Source organism: Somniosus microcephalus, chromosome 14, assembly GCF_052327205.1.
Source record: "Somniosus microcephalus isolate GS21.2 chromosome 14, FLI_Smic_1.0, whole genome shotgun sequence".
Classification (NCBI taxonomy): Eukaryota; Metazoa; Chordata; class Chondrichthyes; order Squaliformes; family Somniosidae; genus Somniosus; species Somniosus microcephalus.
In genome coordinates, this window is record NC_141000.1 from 42,783,700 (window position 1) to 42,803,082 (window position 19,383).

The following is a 19,383-nucleotide window of genomic DNA, read 5'->3' on the forward strand; positions in this document are numbered from 1 at the left end:
GATATGAAATTGGCTAAGTGACAGGAAACAGAGAGTCGTGGTGAACGGTTGTTTTTCGGACTGGCCGAAGGTATACAGTGGTATTCCCCACGGGTTGTTACTAGGACCACTGCTTTTCTTGATATATATTAATGACTTGGATATGGGTGTACAGGGCACAATTTCAAAATTTGCAGATGACACAAAACTTGGAAGTATAGTGAACAGTGAGGAGGATAGTGAAAGGTTTCAAGAGGATATAGGCAGACTGGTGGAGTGGGTGGACACGTGGCAGATGAAATTTAACGCAGAAAAGTGTGAAGTGATACATTATTTTGGTAGAAAGAATGAGGAGAGGAAATATAAACTAAAAAGGGTACAATCCTGAAGGGGGTGCATGAATAGAGAGACCTAGGGGTATATGTGTACAAATCGTTGACGGTGGCAGGGCAGGTTGAGAAAACGGTTAAAAAAGCTTTCAGGATCCTGGGCTTCATGAATAGAGGCATAGAGTACAAAAGCATGGAAATTCCGATGAACCTGTATAAAACACTGGTTCTGCCTCAACTGGCGTACTGTGTCTAATTCTGGGCACCGCACTTTAGGAAGAATGTGAAGGCCTTAGAGAGGGTGCAGTAAAGTTTAACGAGAATGATTCCCAGGATAAGGGACTTCAGTTACGTGGATAAACTGGAGAATCTGGGGTTGTTCTCCTTAAAGCAGAGAAGATTGAGAGGCGATTTGATAGAGGTGTTCAAAATCATGAGGGGTCTGGACAGAGTAGATAGAGAGGAACTATTCCCATTGGCAGAAGGGTCGAGAACCAGATTTAAGGTGATTGGCAAAAGAACCAAAGGCGGCATAAGAAAAAACATTTTTACTCAATGAGTGGTTAGGATCTGGAATGCACTGCCTGAAAGGGTGGTGGAGGCAGACTCAATCACGGATTTCAAAAAGGAGTTGGATAAGTACCTGGAAGAAAAACATTTGCAGGGCAACGGGGAAAGGGCGGGGGAGCAGGACTAGCTGAGGTGCTCTTGCAGAGCGCCGGCACGGGCTCGACGGGCTGAATGGCCTTCTTCCGTGCTGTAACCATTCTATGATTCTATGCTTTATGAACTTTGTATTTGTTTGTGTTGGTAGAGCAACAATAAAAAGGCGTGTTTAAAACCGTGGACAAGACAGCCAGGACTAATTGATATTGTACTCCAGTAACTAATTGTAAAACCAGTAGGTTTTGAAATGCTTTTAAAGTGTTGCCAGTGTAGCAATGCTGCACAGCCAGTGGCTTGTTCCTTCCAGAGAATAGATGTGAAGCTAATCTAACAGTTCCTCATTCCTGGATTGTGAGCATAGCTTACCTTAGCTCCATTTTCCAGCAGATATTTTGCACAGGCAGTGTGTCCCCCGAGACAGGCTTCATGGAGCGGTGAGACTTGGTTCATTGTAAGGAGATTTGCGCTTTGGTCCTGGAAGACAAATATCTATTTTTTGAATGGTCGCATGGCTCGTGATGTACAGTTAATAGCGGTTGAGTTTGTAGTATATGACCTACAGTAAGAAAAAGTGTTGGCTTCTTGATCTACATGCCTACTTTACTAGAAATAGATATTATTCGTCGCATCGGTTCTGACGATGCCACCTTCCATACTAGTGCTTCTGATATGTCTTCCTTTTTGCTCAACTGAGGATTCCCCTCTACCGTGGTTGACATGGTCCTCGACTGTGTCCGTTCCATTTCCCGCACTTCTGCTCTCACCCCTTCCCCTCCCTCCCTCCCAGAACCACGATAGGGTTCCCCTTGTCCTCACCTTTCACCCCACCAGCCTCCACATTCAACGGATCATCCTCTGCCATTTCCATCACCTCCAGCATGATCCCACCAAAACATCTTCCCCTCCCCTCCCTTTCAGCATTCTGAAGGGACCGCTCCCTCCACGACACCCTAGTCCTCTCCTCACTCACATCCAACACCACAGCCCCTTCCCACGGCTCCTTCCCGTGCAAGCGCAGGAGATCATAGAAGGGTTACAGCGTGGAAGGCGGCCATTCGGCCCATCGAGCCCATGCCGGCTCTCTGCAAGAGCACCTCAACTAGTCCCACTTCCCTGCCCTTTCCCTGTAGCCCTGCAAATTTCTTTCATTCAGGTACTTATCCAACTCTCTTTTGAAAGCCGTGATTGAGTCTGTCTCCACCACCCTTTCAGGCAGTGCATTCCAGATCCTAACCACTCGCTGCGTAAACATTTCTTTTCTTATGTCGCCTTTGGTTCTTTTGCCAATCACCTTAAATCTGTGTCCTCTGGTTCTCAACCCTTTTGCCAATGGGAACAGTTTCTCTCTATCTACTCTGTTTAGACCGCTCATGATTTTGAACACCTCTATCAAATCTCCTCTCAATCTTCTCTGCTCTAGAGAACAACCCCACATTCTCCAGTCTTTCTATGTAACTGAAAATCCCTCACCCCTGGATTCATTCTCGTAAATCTTTTCTACACCCTTTCTAAGGCCTTCACATCCTTCCTAAAGTGCGGTGCCCAGAATTGGACACAATATTCCAGTTGAGGCAGAACCAGTGTTTTAGGCAGGTTCATCATAATTTCCACGCTTTTGTAACTCTATGGGGGTGATTTTCATTCAGAAGTCGGGAATGAGGCAAGACTACAACTTTCGGGGTTGGAGTCCCACCTCCATCGAGATGCGGCCAATCCACGCGATTTTAACTTGATTGACCTTGTTGAGCCCGCTGGGCGGGCTCAGCAGGCCAATTAAGGGCCACCCGGCAACAGGTGACATCACAGACTGAAATTTCATCTGTCAAGACGTTTTGACAGATGAAATATCAGTGTTTCACAGCTGTTTGAAGCTGTCAAACACTGACAGTCTTACTTCTAACCTGAGTCCTTCTACACAGACTCAGTTAGAAATCTCACTGGCACAGAAAGCTGCAGGCTGTCACTTTTGACAGATCGCAGCCATTCTGCTTTCTGTGCCGGTTAGATGATGGACTCCCGAAACCTAGAGGAAGGAAGGCTGTAAAGGTAAGTACAGGTAATTTAAACTTCTTTACACACTTTAGACACACCGAACACACTTACCTTTGCACTCATGCGCCCATCACTCACCTGAACACCGACATCTCGACCCCTCCAAGTCCTTCAACCCAACGGCCCGACTCCTCTAACTTGGCGTGGTTTGGAGCCGTCGGGAATCCCACAGTTCAAGCTTAAAAATAGGGATTAGGCTAAAAACTGCCTGTTAACTTGGCACTAATCCCTTCCTGCCTCGGGTAGGCGGGTCCCAGTGCGGGGCGGGTACCCGCCTCCTTTGAAACTTACATGGAGGCGGGTTGGGGGCGGGACGGTGTCGGGATCCCCGAATTCGAGACTTTAACCCCCCGCACGCCTCCAATCCCGACTCCACGGGTCAATGAAAATCGACCCCTATGCCTCTATTCATGAAGCCCAGGATCCTGAAAGCTTTTTTAAACTGCTTTCTCAACCTGTCCTGCCACCCTCAATGATTTGTGCACATATACCCCCAGGTCTCTCAGTTCATGCACCCCCTTTAGGATTGTACCCTTTAGTTTATATTTCCTCTCCTCATTCTTTCTACCAAAATGTATCACTTCGCACTTTTCTGCATTAAATTTCATCTGCCACGTGTCCGCCCATTCCACCAGCCTGTCTATGTCTTCTTGAAGTCTATCACTATCATCCTCACTGTTCACTATACTTCCAAGTTTTGTGTCAACTGCAAATTTTGAAATTGTGCCCTGTACACCCACATCCAAGTCATTAATATATATCAAAAAAAGCAGTGGTCCTAGTACCGACCCCAGGGGAATACCACTGTATACCTTCCTCCAGTCCGAAAAACAACCGTTCACTGCTACTCTCCGTTTCCTGTCACTTAGCCAATTTTGTATCTATGCTGCCACTGTCCCTTTTATTCCATGGGTTTCAACTTTGCTGGCAAGCCTACTATGCGGCACTTTATCGAACGCCTTTTGGAAATCCATGTACACATTGGCATTGCCCTCATCAATCCTCTCTGTTACCTCATCGCAAAACTCAATCAAGTTAAACATGATTTACCTTTAACAAATCCATGCTGGCTTTCCTGAATTAACCCACACTTGTCCAAGTGACTTTTACTTTTGTCCCTGATTATTGTTTCTAAAAGCTTCCCCACTACCGAGGTTAAATTGACTGGCCTATTGTTGCTGGGTTTATCTTTACACCCTTTTTTGAACAAAGGTGTAACACTTGCAATTCTCCAGTCCTCTGGCACCACCCCCATTTCTAAGGAGGATTAGAAGATTATGGCCAGAACCTCCGCAATTCCTTCACTTCCCTCAGCATCCTCGGATGCATTCCATCTGGTCCTGGTGACTTATCTACTTTAAGTACAGCCAGCTTTTCTAGTATCTCATTTTTATCAATTCTTATCCCATCCAGTATCTCCTCCAACTCCTCCTTTACTATGTCTATGGCAGCATCTTCTTCCTTGGTGCAGACAGATGCAAAGTACTCATACCTCAGCCATACCCTCTACCTCCATGCGTAGGTTTCCTTTTTGGTCCCTAATCAGTCCCACCCCTCCTCTTACTACCCTTTTAATATTTATATGCCTATAAAAGAGTTTTGGATTACCTTTATGTTGGCTGCCATTTTATTTGCATACCCTCTCTTTGCCCTCTTTTCTTTTTCACTTCTCCTCTGAACTTTCTATATTTAGCCTGATTCTGAAATGTATTCTTGACCTGACATCAGTCATACGCACTCTTTTACTGTTTCATCTTAGTCTCTCTCTCTTTTGTCATCCAGGGAGCTCTGACTTTAGTTGCCATGCCTTTACCCCTAGTGGGAAAGTACCTCAACTGTACCCGAACTATTTCCTCTTTAAAGGCAGCCAATTGTTCAATTACAGTTTTGCCTGCCAATCTTTTATTCCAATTTACCCGGGTCAGATCCGTTCTCATCCCACTGAAATTTGCCTTCCTCCAATTAAGTATTTTTACTCTTGATTGCTCTCTGTCCTTTTCCATAGCTAATCTAAACCTTATGATACTATGATCACTGTTCCCTAAACGTTCACCTACTGACACTTGCCCTACTTAATTCCCCAGAACCAGATCCAGCAATGCCTCCTTCCTCGTCAGGCCAGAAACATTCCTGAACACACTTCAGAAATTCTTCCCCCTCCCTGCCCTTTACACTATTACTATCCCAGTTTAGATTAGGATAGTTGATGTCCCCCATTATCACTGCTCTATAGTTGTTGCATTTCTCCGAGATGCAACAGCTGCCCTTTTACCTAATTGGAGGCGGTATCAGCGGCGGCAGTACTCAAAGCAGCGGGACACCAGGCAGCGCGGACTGGTGAGTGTAAAGAAGTAAAAAGTAATGGAAGTGTGACGTCACCAGAAAGCAGGTAAGTGAGTGGTTGGTGAGTATTTCTCTATTTCTCGTTTTTTTCCAAACTTGGGCGTCTAAATTTAAGTGCCTTGGTGTAGATCAAAAGATATACGTGTTACAAATTTTAAAAACAAATTAATGAATTAATTGAGATGGGAGACCAGGCAATGTGTTGTTGTTGTTGCATGTGGGAGCTGGTGGACACCAGTGAGGTCCACAGTGACCACATCTGCAGCAAATGTTGGCTGCTCGAGGAACTTTGGCTTAGAGTTGATGAGCTGGAGTCCGAGCTTCGGATACTGCGACACATTAGGGGGGGGGAGCGTTACCTGGACACTAAGTTCCAGGAAGCAGTCACACCCACTAGAGTAATTACTTCCAATTTGGCCCATGGTTAGGGACAGGAGGCTGTGACTACAAGCGAGGCAGATATTGGGACCAGGAGGTAGTGATGGAGGAGCCACAGCCCTTGGCCTTGTCTAACAGGTACGAGGTTCTTGCTCCGTGTGTGGACGAGGGCAGGGACTGCAGGGAAGATGAGCAATCTGACCACAGCACCATGGTACAGGGAGCCATTCAAGTGGGGGGAGTACTGCCACACCTCTTCTAGGAATGCCTACCTTGAAAAAGTTCTGCTCTTCTCTTCGACGGGATCTCCGTTTGGCTCTTCAACCTTGTTCATCTTCATTACTTTCAGTTTCCCTTCTCGTGTTTGATCAGGTATCTGCCAAGACTCGGTTTCACAGCCACATCATTTTCCTCAGCAACTGTCTCCGGTTCCGACTTATTCCACGTGGATTCCAACTAAACTTCCACCCTTCATGCTTCGGATCCACCCAGGATTACAAATAGCTCCAAGATATTCATCGTTCCTCGAACTACTGCTCTCGCCGCATCCTGAGATCCACGCTCAACGCCATGCGGCGCCACATGAACACTCTCGACTTCTCTCTTCAGCAACACCGGCGCACTCTATCTCAAAGCTGTCCGGGTCCACAGTTCCATTTCATCCTTCGACTCATCCGACGCTTCAACAAAAAACTTTTCTTCTTCCTTTTCGATGTCAAGGATCGCAAGCTTCATCAACTCTTGGACACCAACGCCCCTCCGGAACCTTCTTCCCCTTCACTTTCCTCTGACCCCCCTTCTCCCAATCTCACCCCCTGCCGCGTTTTCACTATCCCCTCTGACCTTCCACTCTCTGACCCTGAACGATCAGTCCTCAGCAAAGGCCTGGGCTTCATCCCCTTACGCCCCCACCTCAATGAATTTCGAGCTCGGCACGATGTTGAGCTCTTTTTCTGCTGCCTTCGTCTCCGTGCCCACTTCTCTGGCCAGGAGTCTTCCCCCCGCACAACTGACCCTTTCTCCCGCTTGCAGAATTCCCGTTCTACCTGGACCCCTCCCCCTGGCCTCTTACCCTCTCTAGATCTTTTCATCGCTAACTGCCGCCGTGACATCAGCCATCTCCATTTCTCTGCTCCCCTCACTCACTCCAACCTACCTCCCTCTGAACTTGCAGCACTCCATTCTCTTAGATCCAACCCTGACATTGTCATTAAACCCGCTGACAAGGGTGGTGCTGTTGTTGTTTGGCGCACTGACCTCTGCCTAGCGGAAGCTGAACGCCAACTCTCCGACACCTCCTCCTACCTCCACCTGGACCATGACCCCACTACCGAACATCAAACCACCGTTTCCAAAACTGTCACTGACCTCATCTCCTCTGGAGATCTTCCCCCCGCTGCCACCAACCTCATAGTTCCCCAACCCCGCACAGCCCGTTTCTATCTCCTTCCCAAGATCCACAAACAGGACTGCCCTGGTAGACCCATCGTTTCAGCCTGTTCTTGCCCCACGGAACTTATCTCTTCCTATCTTAACTCTTTTCTCCCCTTGTCCAGTCTCTTCCCACCTACATCCGCGATTCTTCGGACGCCCTCCGCCACTTTAACAGTTTCCAGTTTCCTGGCCCCAACCGCTTCCTTTTCACCATGGACATACAATCCCTCTACACCTCCATCCCCCACCAGGATGGCCTGAGAGCGCTCCGCTTCTTCCTTGAACAGAGGCCCGACCAGTCCCCATCCACCACCACCCTCCTCCGCCTGGCTGAACTTGTTCTCACATTGAACAACTTCTCCTTTAACTCCACTCATTTCCTCCAAATCAAAGGTGTTGCCATGGGTACCTGCATGGGTCCTAGCTATGCCTGCCTTTTCGTGGGCTATGTGGAACAATCTTTGTTCCAGTCCTACTCGGGTCCCCTCCCTCACCTCTTTTTCCGATACATTGATGACTGTATCGGTGCCGTTTCCTGCTCTCGTCCCGAACTTGACAATTTCATTCACTTTGCCTCCAATTTCCACCCTTCCCTCACCTTCACATGGTCCATCTCTGACTCTTTCCTTCCCTTCCTCGACTTCTCCGTCTCCATCTCTGGGGATAGGTTATCGACCAATATTCACTACAAGCCCACTGACTCCCACAGCTACCTGGACTACACTTCCTCCCACCTCGCTTCCTCTAAGGACTCTATTCCATTCTCCCAGTTTCTCCGTCTCCGCCGTATCTGCTCCGACGATGCCACCTTCCACACCAGTGCTTCCGACATGTCTTCCTTTTTCCGCAACCGAGGATTCCCCTCTACCGTGGTTGACACTGCCCTCGACCGTGTCAGTTCTATCTCCCGCACTTCTGCCCTCACCCCTGCCCCTCCCTCCCAGAACCACGATAGGGTTCCCCTTGTCCTCACCTTTCACCCCACCAACCTCCACATTCAACGGATCATCCTCCGGCATTTCCGCTACCTCCAAAGTGATCCCACCACCAAACGTATCTTCCCCTCCCCTCCCCTTTCAGCATTCTGCAGGGACCGCTCCCTCCGAGACACCCTAGTCCACTCCTCTATCACCCCAAACAGCACTTCCCCTTCGCCTGGCACCTTCCCGTGCAAGCGGAGGAGATGTAACACCTGCCCCTATACCTCCCCCCCTTCCCACTGTCCAGGGCCCCAAACACCCCTTCCAGGTGAAACAGCGATTTACTTGTACTTCTCGCAATCTAGTATACTGTATTCGCTGCTCACGATGCGGTCTCCTCTACATTGGGGAGACCAAACGCAGATTGGGTGACCGCTTTGCGGAACACCTCCGTTCAGTCCGTAAGGGTGACCCCGAGCTTCCGGTCGCCTGTCATTTTAATTCACCGCTCCATTCCCACTCGGACCTCACCGTCCTTGGCCTCTTGTATTGTTCCACGGAAGCTCAACGTAAACTCGAGGAACAGCCCTCATCTTCCGATTAGGCACTCTGCAGCCTTCCGGACTCAATATCGAGTTCAACAATTTCAGATCATAACCTCGGCCCCTATTTCATTTTTTCTTGTAATTTTTCCACTCCTTTCCCCCCCCCCTTTCCTTTTGTTTCTCTCTCACACCTGGCAGCTATCTCTTGCCCTGCCAGTACACTTTACACCTAATCTCAGCCTATTACCATCTCGTCTAGCTTCTAATACCTTTTATTGTCTCTTTTACTTCTTTTGTTTCTTTTATTCTTTTGTCCGATCGCAGCCCTGCCTCCGATCTATCTTCTTTTCTTTCCAGTTTTGAAGAAGGGTTCGACCTGAAACGTCAACTCAAATTTCTCTCCACGGATGTTGCCTGACCTGCTGAGTTTTTCCAGCATTTTCTGGTGTTATTTCGGATTTCCAACATCCGCAGTATTTTGCTATCGTTCGAGTAAAAAGAAATGTTGTAGTGATAGGGGACTGTATAGTTAGGGGGATAGATACTGTTCTTTGCAGCCAAGAGCGCGAGTCCCGAAGGCTGTGTTGCCTGCCAGGGTTAGGGACTTCTCCTCTGGGCTGGAGAGGAACTTAGAGTGGGAGGGGGAAGATCCAGTTGTCATGGTCCATATAGGCACCAATGACATAGATTGGACAAAGAAAGAGGTTCTGCTGAGGGAGTATGAGCAGCTAGGGGCTAAATTAAAAAGCAGAACCACAAAGGTAATAATCTCTGGATTACTACCTGAGCCACAAGTGAATTTGCATAGGGTAAATAAGATCAGAGAAATGAACAAGTGGCTCAAAGACTGGTGTGGGAGAAATGGTTGTCAATTTGTGGGGCACTGGCACCAGTACTGGGATAAGACTGAGCTGTTCTGTTTGGACGGGCTTCACTTGAACCATGCTGGGGCTAGAGTCCTGGCGAATCAAATAACTAGGGCCTCTCTGGCCACAGGGGATGTACCAGAGGACTGGAGAACAGCTAATGTAGTACCATTATTCAAGAAGGGTAGTAGGGATAAACCAGGGAATTACAGGCCAGTGAGCCTAACATCTGTGGTAGGGAAATTATTGGAAAAAATTCTGAGGGACAAAATTAGTCTCCACTTGGAGAGGCAAGGATTAATCGGGGATAGTCAGCATGGCTTTGTCAAGGGTAAATCATGTCTGACAAATCTGATTGACTTTTTCGAGGGGGTGACTAGGGAGGTGGATGAGGGAAATGCTGTGGATGTGGTTTACATGGACTTCAGTAAAGCTTTTGACAAAGTCCCGCATAGGAGACTGGTCAAGAAGGTAAGAGCCCATGGGATCCAGGGTGCCTTGGCGCGTTGGATCCTAAACTGGCTGAGTGGCAGGAGGCAGAGGGTGATGGTCGAAGGTTGCTTTTGTGACTGGAAGCCTGTGTCCAGTGGGGTACCTCAGGGATCGGTGCTGGGTCCCTTGTTGTTTGTGATCTACATAAATGATTTGGATGAGAATGTAAAAGGGATGATCAGTAAGTTTGCAGATGACACGAAAATTGGTGGGGTGGTAAATTGCAAGGAGGAAAGCCTCAGGCTACAGGACGATATAGACGGGTTGGTCAGTTGGGCGCAAAAGTGGCAAATGGAATTTAACCCTGAAAAGTGCGAGGTGATGCATTTTGGACGGACAAATAAGGCAAGGGAATACACAATGAGTGGTAGGACCCTAGGAAGTACAGAGGGTCAGAGGGACCTTGGTGTACATGTACATAGATCTCTGAAGGCAACGGAACAGGTAGATAAGGTGGTTAAAAAGGCATATGGGATACTTGCCTTCATTAGCCGAGGCATAGAATATAAGAGCAGGGAGGTTATGATGGAGCTGTACAAAACGCTGGTGAGGCCACAGCTGGAGTACTGTGTGCAGTTCTGGTCGCCTCACTATAGGAAGGATGTGATTGCTTTGGAGAGGGTGCAGAGAAGATTCACCAGGATGTTACCTGGGCTGGAGCGCTTCAGCTATGAAGAAAGACTGGACAGGCTGGGGTTGTTTTCCTTGGAGCAAAGAAGGGCAGCACGGTGGCATAGTGGTTAGCACTGTTGCCACACAGCGCCAGGGACCCGGGTTCGAATCCGGCCTTGGGTGACTGTCTGTGTGGAGTTTGCACATTCTCCCCGTGTTTGCGTGGGTTTCCTCCGGGTGCTCCGGTTTCCTCCCACAGTCCAAAGATGTGCGGGTTAGGTTGATTGGCTATGATAAATTGACCCTTAGTGTTAGGGGGATTAAATACGTGGGGTTACGGGGATAGGGTGGGATATGTAGGGGTTACGGGGATCGGGTGGGATATGTGTCGGTGCAGGCTCGATGGGCCGAAATGGCCTCTATCTGCACTGTGGGGTGTCTGTGATTCTGTGTCTGTGAAGGCTGAGGGGGGACCTGATTGAGGTGTACAAAATGATGAGGGGCATAGATAGGGTAGACAAAGAGGAACTTTTCCCCTTAGTAGGGGGGTCAATAACAAGGGGGCATAGATTCAGGGTAAGGGGCAGGAGATTTAGAGGGGATTTGAGGAGGAACTTTTTCACCCAGAGGGTGGTTGGAATGTGGAACTCAATGCCTAAAAGGGTGGTAGAGGCAGGAACCCTCACAACATTCAAGAAGCATTTGGATGAGCACTTGAAAGGCCATTGCATACAGGGCTATGGACCAAATGCTGGAAAATGGGATTAGACTGGACAGGGATGGATGGGCGGCGCAGACACGATGGGCCGAAGGGCCCCTTTCTGTGCTGTAATACTCTATGACTCTATGGCTGTAGAGAGGGCTTTAAACTAAATAGTGGGAGGGGGAGGGTCCAGCTAAGTGGGAACTTAAAAAGTCAATGAGAAATGAGAAAACAATAGGGCAGGATAGAGATGGAGGAAATATTAACCAGAGTGTGACAGGAAGGGACAGAATGTTTAAAAATAAGAGTGCAACAGAAAATGGGGCCAAAACAAGGAGAAATGGTAAAAAGACAAAGTTAAAAGCTCTATATCTGAATGCACGCAGCATTCGTAACAAGATAGAGGAGTTGACGGCACAAATAGATACAAATGGGTATGATCTGATCGCCATTACAGAGACGGGGTTGCAAGGTGACCAGGGCTGGGAACTGAATATTCCAGGGTATATGACAATTCAGAAGGATAGACAGAAAGGAAAGGGAGGTGGGGTGGCTTTGTTGGTAAATGATGGGATAAGTGCAGTGGTGAGAAGTGATATTGGCTCAGAAGACTAAGATGTAGAATCGGTTTGGGTGGAGATAAAAAATAATAAGGGGAAAAAGTCTCTGGTGGGCGTAGTCTACAGGCCCCCGAACAGTAGCAATATTGTTGGACAGAGTATAAATCAATAAATAATGGAGGCCTGTGAAAAGGGTATGGTAATAATCCTGGGTGATTTTAATCTCCATATTGATTGGACAAATCAAATTGGCCATAGTAGCCTTGAGGAGGAATTCATAGAGTGTATCCAGGATGGTTTCCTAGAACAGTAAGTAATGGAACCAACCAGGGAGCAGGCTATCTTGGATCTGGTACTGTGTAATGAGACAGAATTAATAAATGATCTCATAGTAAAGGATCCTCTCGGAAAGAGTGATCATAACATGGTTGAATTTCAAATTCAGTTGGAGGGTGAGAAAGTTGTATCTTAAACCAGTGTCCTGATCTTAAACAAAGGCAGTTACAATGGCATGAGGGCAGAACTGGCTAAAGTGGACTGGAAAAATAAATTAAAAGGTAAGGCAGTTGAAATCCAATGGCGGACATTTAAGGAGATATTTTATAACTCTCACAAAAATATATTCCAGTGAGAAAGAAAGATTTTAAGAGGAGGGAGCACTATCTGTGGCTAACTAAGGAAGTAAAGGATGGTATCAAATTGAAAACGAAGGCATGCAATGTTGCCAAAGTTGGTGGTAGGCCAGAGGATTGTGAATTTTTTTAAAATCAGCAAAGGATGACCAAAAAAAGAGATGAATTATGAGAGTAAACTGGCAAGAAATATTAAAACAGAAAGTAAGAGCTTCTACAGGTATATAAAAAGGAAGAGAGTAGCTAAAGTAAACGTTGGTCCTTAGAGGATGAAAATGGGGAATTAATAATGGGGAACGGGGAAATGGCAGAGATTCTGAACAAATATTTTGAATCTGTCTTCACAGTAGAAGACACTAACAACATCCCAATAATGGATAATCAAGGGGCCACAGGGAGGGGGGAACTAATGACAATCACTATCTCTAAGGAAAAAGTACTTGGTAAAATAATGGGAATAAAAGACAACAAGTCCCCTGGACCAGATGGCCTGCATCCCAGGGTCTTAAAAGAAGTGGCTGCAGAGATAGTGGATGCATTGGTTGCAATATACCAAAATTCCCTGGACTCTGGAGAGGTCCCAGTGGATTAGAAAACCGCAAATGTAACACCCCTATTTAAGAAAGGAGGGAGACAGAAAGCAGGAAACTATAGACCAGTTAGCCTAACATCTGTCTTTGGGAAAATGCTGCAGTCCTTCATTAAGGAAGCAGTAGCAGGGCATTTAGAACATCACAATGCAGTCAAACAGAGTCAGCATGGTTTTATGAAAGGAAAATCATGTTTAACAAATTTGCTAGAGTTCTTCGAGGATGTAACGAGCAGGGTGGATAAGGGTGAGCCACTGGATGTGGTGTATTTGGATTTCCATAATGCATTCGATAAAGTGCCACATAAAAGGTTACTGCATAAGATAAGAGCTCACGGCGTTGGGGGTAATACATTTGCATGGATAGAGAATTGGCTAACTACCAGAAAGCAGAGAGTCGGGATAAATGGGTCATTTCCGGTTGTCATAGAGTCAGAGTTATACAGCACAGAAAGAGGCCCTTCGGCCCATCGTGTCTGTGCCGGCCATCAAGCCCTGTCTATTCTAATCCCATTTTCCAAGCACTTGGTCCGTAGCCTTGTATGCTATGCCGTTTCAAGTGCTCATCTAAATGCTTCTTGAATGTTGTGAGGGTTCCTGCCTCTACCACACTTTCAGGCAGTGAGTTCCAGAATCCAACCACCCTCTGGGTGAAAAAGTTTTTCCTCAAATTCCCTCTAAACCTCCTGCCCCTTACCTTGAAACTATGCCCCCTGGTTATTGACCCCTCTACTAAGGGGAAAAGTTCCTTTCTATCTACCCTATCTATGCCGCTCATAATTTTGTACACCTCAATCAGGTCCCCCCTCAGCCTTCTCTGCTCTAAGGAAAACAACCCCAGCCTGTCCAGTCTCTCTTCATAGCTGAAGCGCTGCAGCCCAGGTAACATCCTGGTGAATCTCCTCTGCACCCTCTCCAATGCAATCACATCCTTCCAAAAGTGTGGCGACCAGAACTGTATTCCAGCTGTGGCCTAACCAGCATTTTGTACAGCTCCATCATAATCTCCCTGCTCTTATATTCTATGCCTCGGCTAATGAAGGCAAGTATCCCATATGCCTTTTTAACCACCTTATCTACCTGTCCTGCTACCTTCAGGGATCTATGTACATGCACACCAAGGTCCCTCTGATCCTCTGTCCTTCCTAGGGTCCTACCATTCATTGTGTATTCCCTTGCCTTGTTAGTCCTCCCAAAATGCATCACCTCACACTTTTCAGGGTTAAATTCCATTTGCCACTGTTCTGCCCATCTAACCAACCCATCTATATCGTCCTGAGGCTTCCCTCCTCGCTATTTACCGCTCCACAAATTTTCGTGTCATCTGCGAACTTACTGATCATATCTCCTACATTCATATCTAAATCATTAATGTACACAACAAACAGCAAAGTACCCAGCACTGATCCCTGCGGTACACCACTGAACACAGACCATCACCCACTGCCTCCTGCCACTAAGCCAATTTTGGATCCAATGTGCCAAATTGCCCTGGATCCCATGGGCTCTTACCTTTTTGGCCAGTCTCCCATGTGGGACTTTGTCAAAAGCCTTACTGAAGTCCATGTAGACTACATCAACTGCACTACCCTCATCCACACACTTAGTCATCCCCTCAAAAAATTCAATCAAATTGGTTAGACATGATCTGCCCCTGACAAAGCTATGCTGACTATCCTTGATTAATCCTTGCCTCTCCAAGTGGAGACTAATTCTGTCCCTCAGAATGTTTCCAATAATTTCCCTACCACTGATGTTAGGCTCACTGGCCTGTAATTCCCTGATTTATCCCTACTACCCTTCTTGAATAATGGTACTACATTAGCTGTTCTCTAGTCCTCTGGCACCTCCCCTGTGGCCAGAGAGGTTCTGAAAATTTGTGAGAGAGCCCCTGCAATCTCCTCCCTTGCCTCACACAGCAGCCTGGGATACATCTCCTCTGGGCCTGGGGATTTATCTACTTTTAAGCCCGCTAAAACCGCTAGTACCTCCTCCCTCTCAGTACTAATTTGTTCAAGTATATCACAATCCCCCTGCCTGATTTCTATGACTACATCGTCCTTCTCCATAGTGAACACAGATGCAAGATATTCATTTAAAACCTCACTTGCTGTATCTGCATGCTAACTTTTTGTGATTCATGTACAGAGGGATCTGGGGGTCCTTCTACCTCAGCATTTTGTAATCTCTCCCCATTTAAATAATAATTTGCTTTTTTATTTTTCTTACCAAAGTGGATAACCTCTTATTGAAACATATAAGATCTCACTTAGTCTGTCTACCGTTGGCAAACGGTAACTAGTGGGGTGCCACAGAGATCGGTGCTGGGGCCTCAGCTATTTACAATCTACATTAATGACTTGGATGAAGGGACCGAGTGTAATGTAGCCAAGTTTGTGGATGATACAAAGATGGGTGGGAAAGCAAGTTGTGCAGAGGACTCAAAGAACCTGCAAAGGGATATAGACAGGCTAAGAGAGTGGGCAAAAATCTGGCAGATAGAGTTTAATGTGGGAAAATGCGAGGTTATCCACTTTGGTAGGAAAAATAAAAAAGCAAATTATTATTTAAATGGGGAGAGATTGCAAAATGTTGAGTTACCTCTGTACATGAATCACAAAAAGTTAGCATGCAGATACAGCAAGTAATTAGGAAGGCAAATGGAATGTTAGCCTTTATTGCAAAGGGAATGGAGTATAAAAGTAGGGAAGTCCTGTTAGAACTGTACAGGGCATTGGTGAGACCACACCTGGAGTACTACGTACAATTTTGGTCTCCTTATTTAAGGAAGGATATACTTGCATTGGAGGCAGTTCAGAGATGATTCACTCGGTTGGTTCCTGAGATGAGGGGGTTGACTTATGAGGAAAGGTTGAGCAGGTTGGGCCTATACTCATTGGAATTTAGAAGAGTGAGAGGTGATCTTATTGAAACATATAAGATACTGAGGGGGCTCGACAAGGTAGATGGGGAAATCTAGAACTCGGGGGCATAGTTTCAGAATAAAGGGTCGCCCTTTTAGAACTGAGATGAGGAATTTGTTCTCTCAGGGTTGTAAATCTGTGGAATTCTCTGCCCTAGAGGCTGGGTCATTAAATATATTTAAGGTGGAGATACACAGATTTTTGCAAGGTAAGGGAGTGAAGGGTTATGGGGAGCGGGCAGGGAAGTGGCTTTGAGCCTAAGATCAGCCATGATCTTATTGAATGGCGGAGCAGGCTCAAGGGGTCAAATGGCCTATTCTTGCTCCTATTTCTTATGTTCTTATGTTTACCTCCTCCCTTTCCACTGTCCAGGGCCCCAAACACTCCTTCCTGGTGAAACAGCGATTTACTTGTACTTCTTGCAATTTAGTATACTGTATTTGCTGCTCACGATGCGTTCTCCTCTACACTGGGGAGACCAAATGCAGCTTCGCAGAACACCTCCATTCAGTCCTTAAGCGTGACCCCGAGCTTCCGGTCGCCTGTCACTTGAATTCTCCACTCCACTCCCACTCTGACACCTCTGCCCTCGGCCTCTTACACTGTTCCAACGAAGCTCAATGTAAACTCAAGGAACAGCACCTCATCTTTTGATTAGGCACTTTATGGCCTTCTGGACTCAACATCGAGTTCAACTATTTCAGACCATAACCTCTGACCCTATTTTTTCACATGGCAGCTGTTGATGATTCTGCCATTCCCATTTACACCTTTTCAAAACCCATCTTTTGTTTGTTTATTTGTCCCATTACCATCTCCTTTTGCTTTGCACTATCATAACTTTTGTCATTTAATCACTCCTGCCTTCCACCCTATCACAAACCTTCCCTTTTGTTCTTTCCTCTCTTCCCCCCCGCTTTCCCTGCCCCTGCACTTGCTTAAAATCTGCTACATCTCTAACTTTTTCCAGTTCTGACGAAAGGTCATCGACCTCAGACGTTAACTGTTTCTTTCTCCACAGATACCTGACCTGCGGAGTATTTCCAGCATTTTCTGTTTTTATTTCAGATTTCCAGCATCCGCAGTATTTTGCATTTGTATTAGTATTTAATTCACTGCCACTTCTCTTCTAGGTTCATTAGGTTAATTCCTGAGATGAAGGGGTTGTCTTATGAAGAAAGGTTGAGCCTATACACACTGGAGTTTAGAAGAATGAGAGGTGATCTTATTGAAACGTATAAGATTCTGAGGGGACTTGACAGGGTAGATGCAGAGAGGATGTTTCCCCTCATGGGGGAATCTAGAACTAGGGGGCATAGTTTCAGAATAAGGGGTTGCCCATTTAAAACGGAGATGAGGAGGAATTTCTTCTCTCAAAGGGTCATGAATCTTTGGGATTCTCTACCCCAGAGAGCTGTGGAGGCTGGGTCATTGAATATATTTAAGGTGGAGATAAACAGATTTTTGAACGATAAAGGAGTCAAGGGTTACAGGGAGCTGGCAGGAAGTGGATTTGACGCCAAGACCAGATCAGCCATGATCTTATCAAATGGCGGAGCAGGCTTGAGGGGCCAAATGGCCTACGCCTGCTCCTATTTCTTATGTTCTTAATGACCACCTTGAAGAAGTTCTGCTCTTCTCTCATTTCGGTTTGTCTCTTTTACCTTGTTCATCTTCATTGCTTTCTATTTCCCTTTTCATGTTTGATCAGGTATCTACCAAAACTCGCTTTCACAGTCACATCTCTTTCCTCAGCAACTGTCTCCGGCTCCGACTTATTCCACATGGATTCTAACTGAAATCCCCCCCTTCATGTTTTGGATCCATCCAGGATTACAGCTATCTCCATGATATTCAGCGTTCCTCGAACCACTGCTCTCGCCGGAGATCCACGCTCAATGCCATGCGTCGCCACATGCACACTCTCGACCTCTCTCTTCAGCAGCACCAACTCACTCTATCTCAAAGCTGTCCTGGTCCGCAGTTCCATTTCATCCTTTGCCTCAAACAAAAAACATTTTTTCTTCCTTTCAGGTGTCAAGGATCGCAAGCTTCAACAACTCTTGGACACCAATGTCCCTCCAGAACCTTGTTCCCCTTCACTTTCCTCTAACCTTTTTCCAATCTCACCTCCTGCCGTGTTTTCACCATCCCCTCTGACCATCCCCTCTCTGACCCCAAACGATCAGTCCTCAGCAAAGGCCTGAGCTTCATCCCCTTACACCCCCACCTCAATGAATTTCGAGCTCGGCACGTGCTGAGCTCTTCTTCTGTCGCCTTCATCTCCGTGCTATAATTCCCTGGACATGTTCTATCCCTTTTCCTAAAAATCAGTATTATGTTAGCTATCCGCCGGTCCTCTGGCACTACAACTTTTTCTAACGAATTATTAAATAATGCCTCTGCTATCTCTTCCCTAGATTTTTTTAAAATGAGGATGCAATCCATCCGGACCAGGGGTTTTCTCCTCTTTTTGATTAATTTATTCAATATATCCCCTTTTTAAAAATTTTAAATGCACTAATCTCATTGCTAATCTCATCATCCAATGTCATGTCCACCTGTTCTATCTCCCTGGTAAATCCTGAAGCAAAATAATTATTTCATATTGCTTCCATCTCTTTATCGTTACCTGTGGTATTATCCTGTCTATCCCTTAATGGCCCTATTCCCATCCCAACCTTCCTTTTTAATTTGATGTGCCTATAAAATATTTTACTATTTTGTTTTATGTTCCTTTGTGGCGGAGCCACCAAAGGACTCAGATCGTTTGTATATAATTCCTTTAACAACATGTTAGCTACAGCCTGAGTCTGTATCTTTATTTATGCTGTTTAACTGTACAGAGCGTGGTTACTTTAACAGCGCGGCTAAAACGTGATGACGTCACGCCGTTCATCACATGATTCCCCACTGGCGGAAAACGTGATGACGTGATGACGTCAGCCACGGGACTGCAGGGGCAGTCCTCGTGGAGCCTCCAGAGAGAGCAGACCTACATTCGATGTTATCCTGCAGTTTCTTGTTAAAGCCTGTTTGTTTCATTAAAGTTCATTTTGTTTGATCGCCTGAGTAGAACTCAGTCTTTTAGTTAGGAACCCACGTTCCTACACCTTGATAATTTAATTTCATAGTTCCTCTTTGCCTCCCTAATTGTTTTTTTGACTTCTCTCCTAATCTTTTTGTATTCTCCCTTATCATGCACTCCCCTACTGTCTATGTACTTAATGTATGCCTCTTTCCTTACCCTCAATTGTTCCCTTATGGCTTTATTCATCCATGGAGTCTCATTATTGTTTAGTTTGTTCTTTACTTTTAGCGGAATATATTTTTCCTGCACTCTGTTGAGCACTGTTTTA

General features: G+C 46.2%; 1 protein-coding gene across 3 annotated transcripts in view; it reads right to left on the reverse strand.

Annotated features, from left to right (window-relative positions):
* The window catches only part of LOC147107462 (ankyrin repeat and SOCS box protein 9-like), a 195,142-nt gene that overhangs the window by 112,934 nt on the left and 62,825 nt on the right, over positions 1–19,383 (reverse strand). For all 3 annotated transcript variants that reach the window (XM_086006513.1, XM_086006512.1, XM_086006511.1), the window contains exon 4: positions 1,341–1,448. In XM_086006513.1, the coding sequence (XP_085862639.1) occupies positions 1,341–1,448 (108 nt within the window). The remainder of the gene's footprint in view (positions 1–1,340; positions 1,449–19,383) is intronic.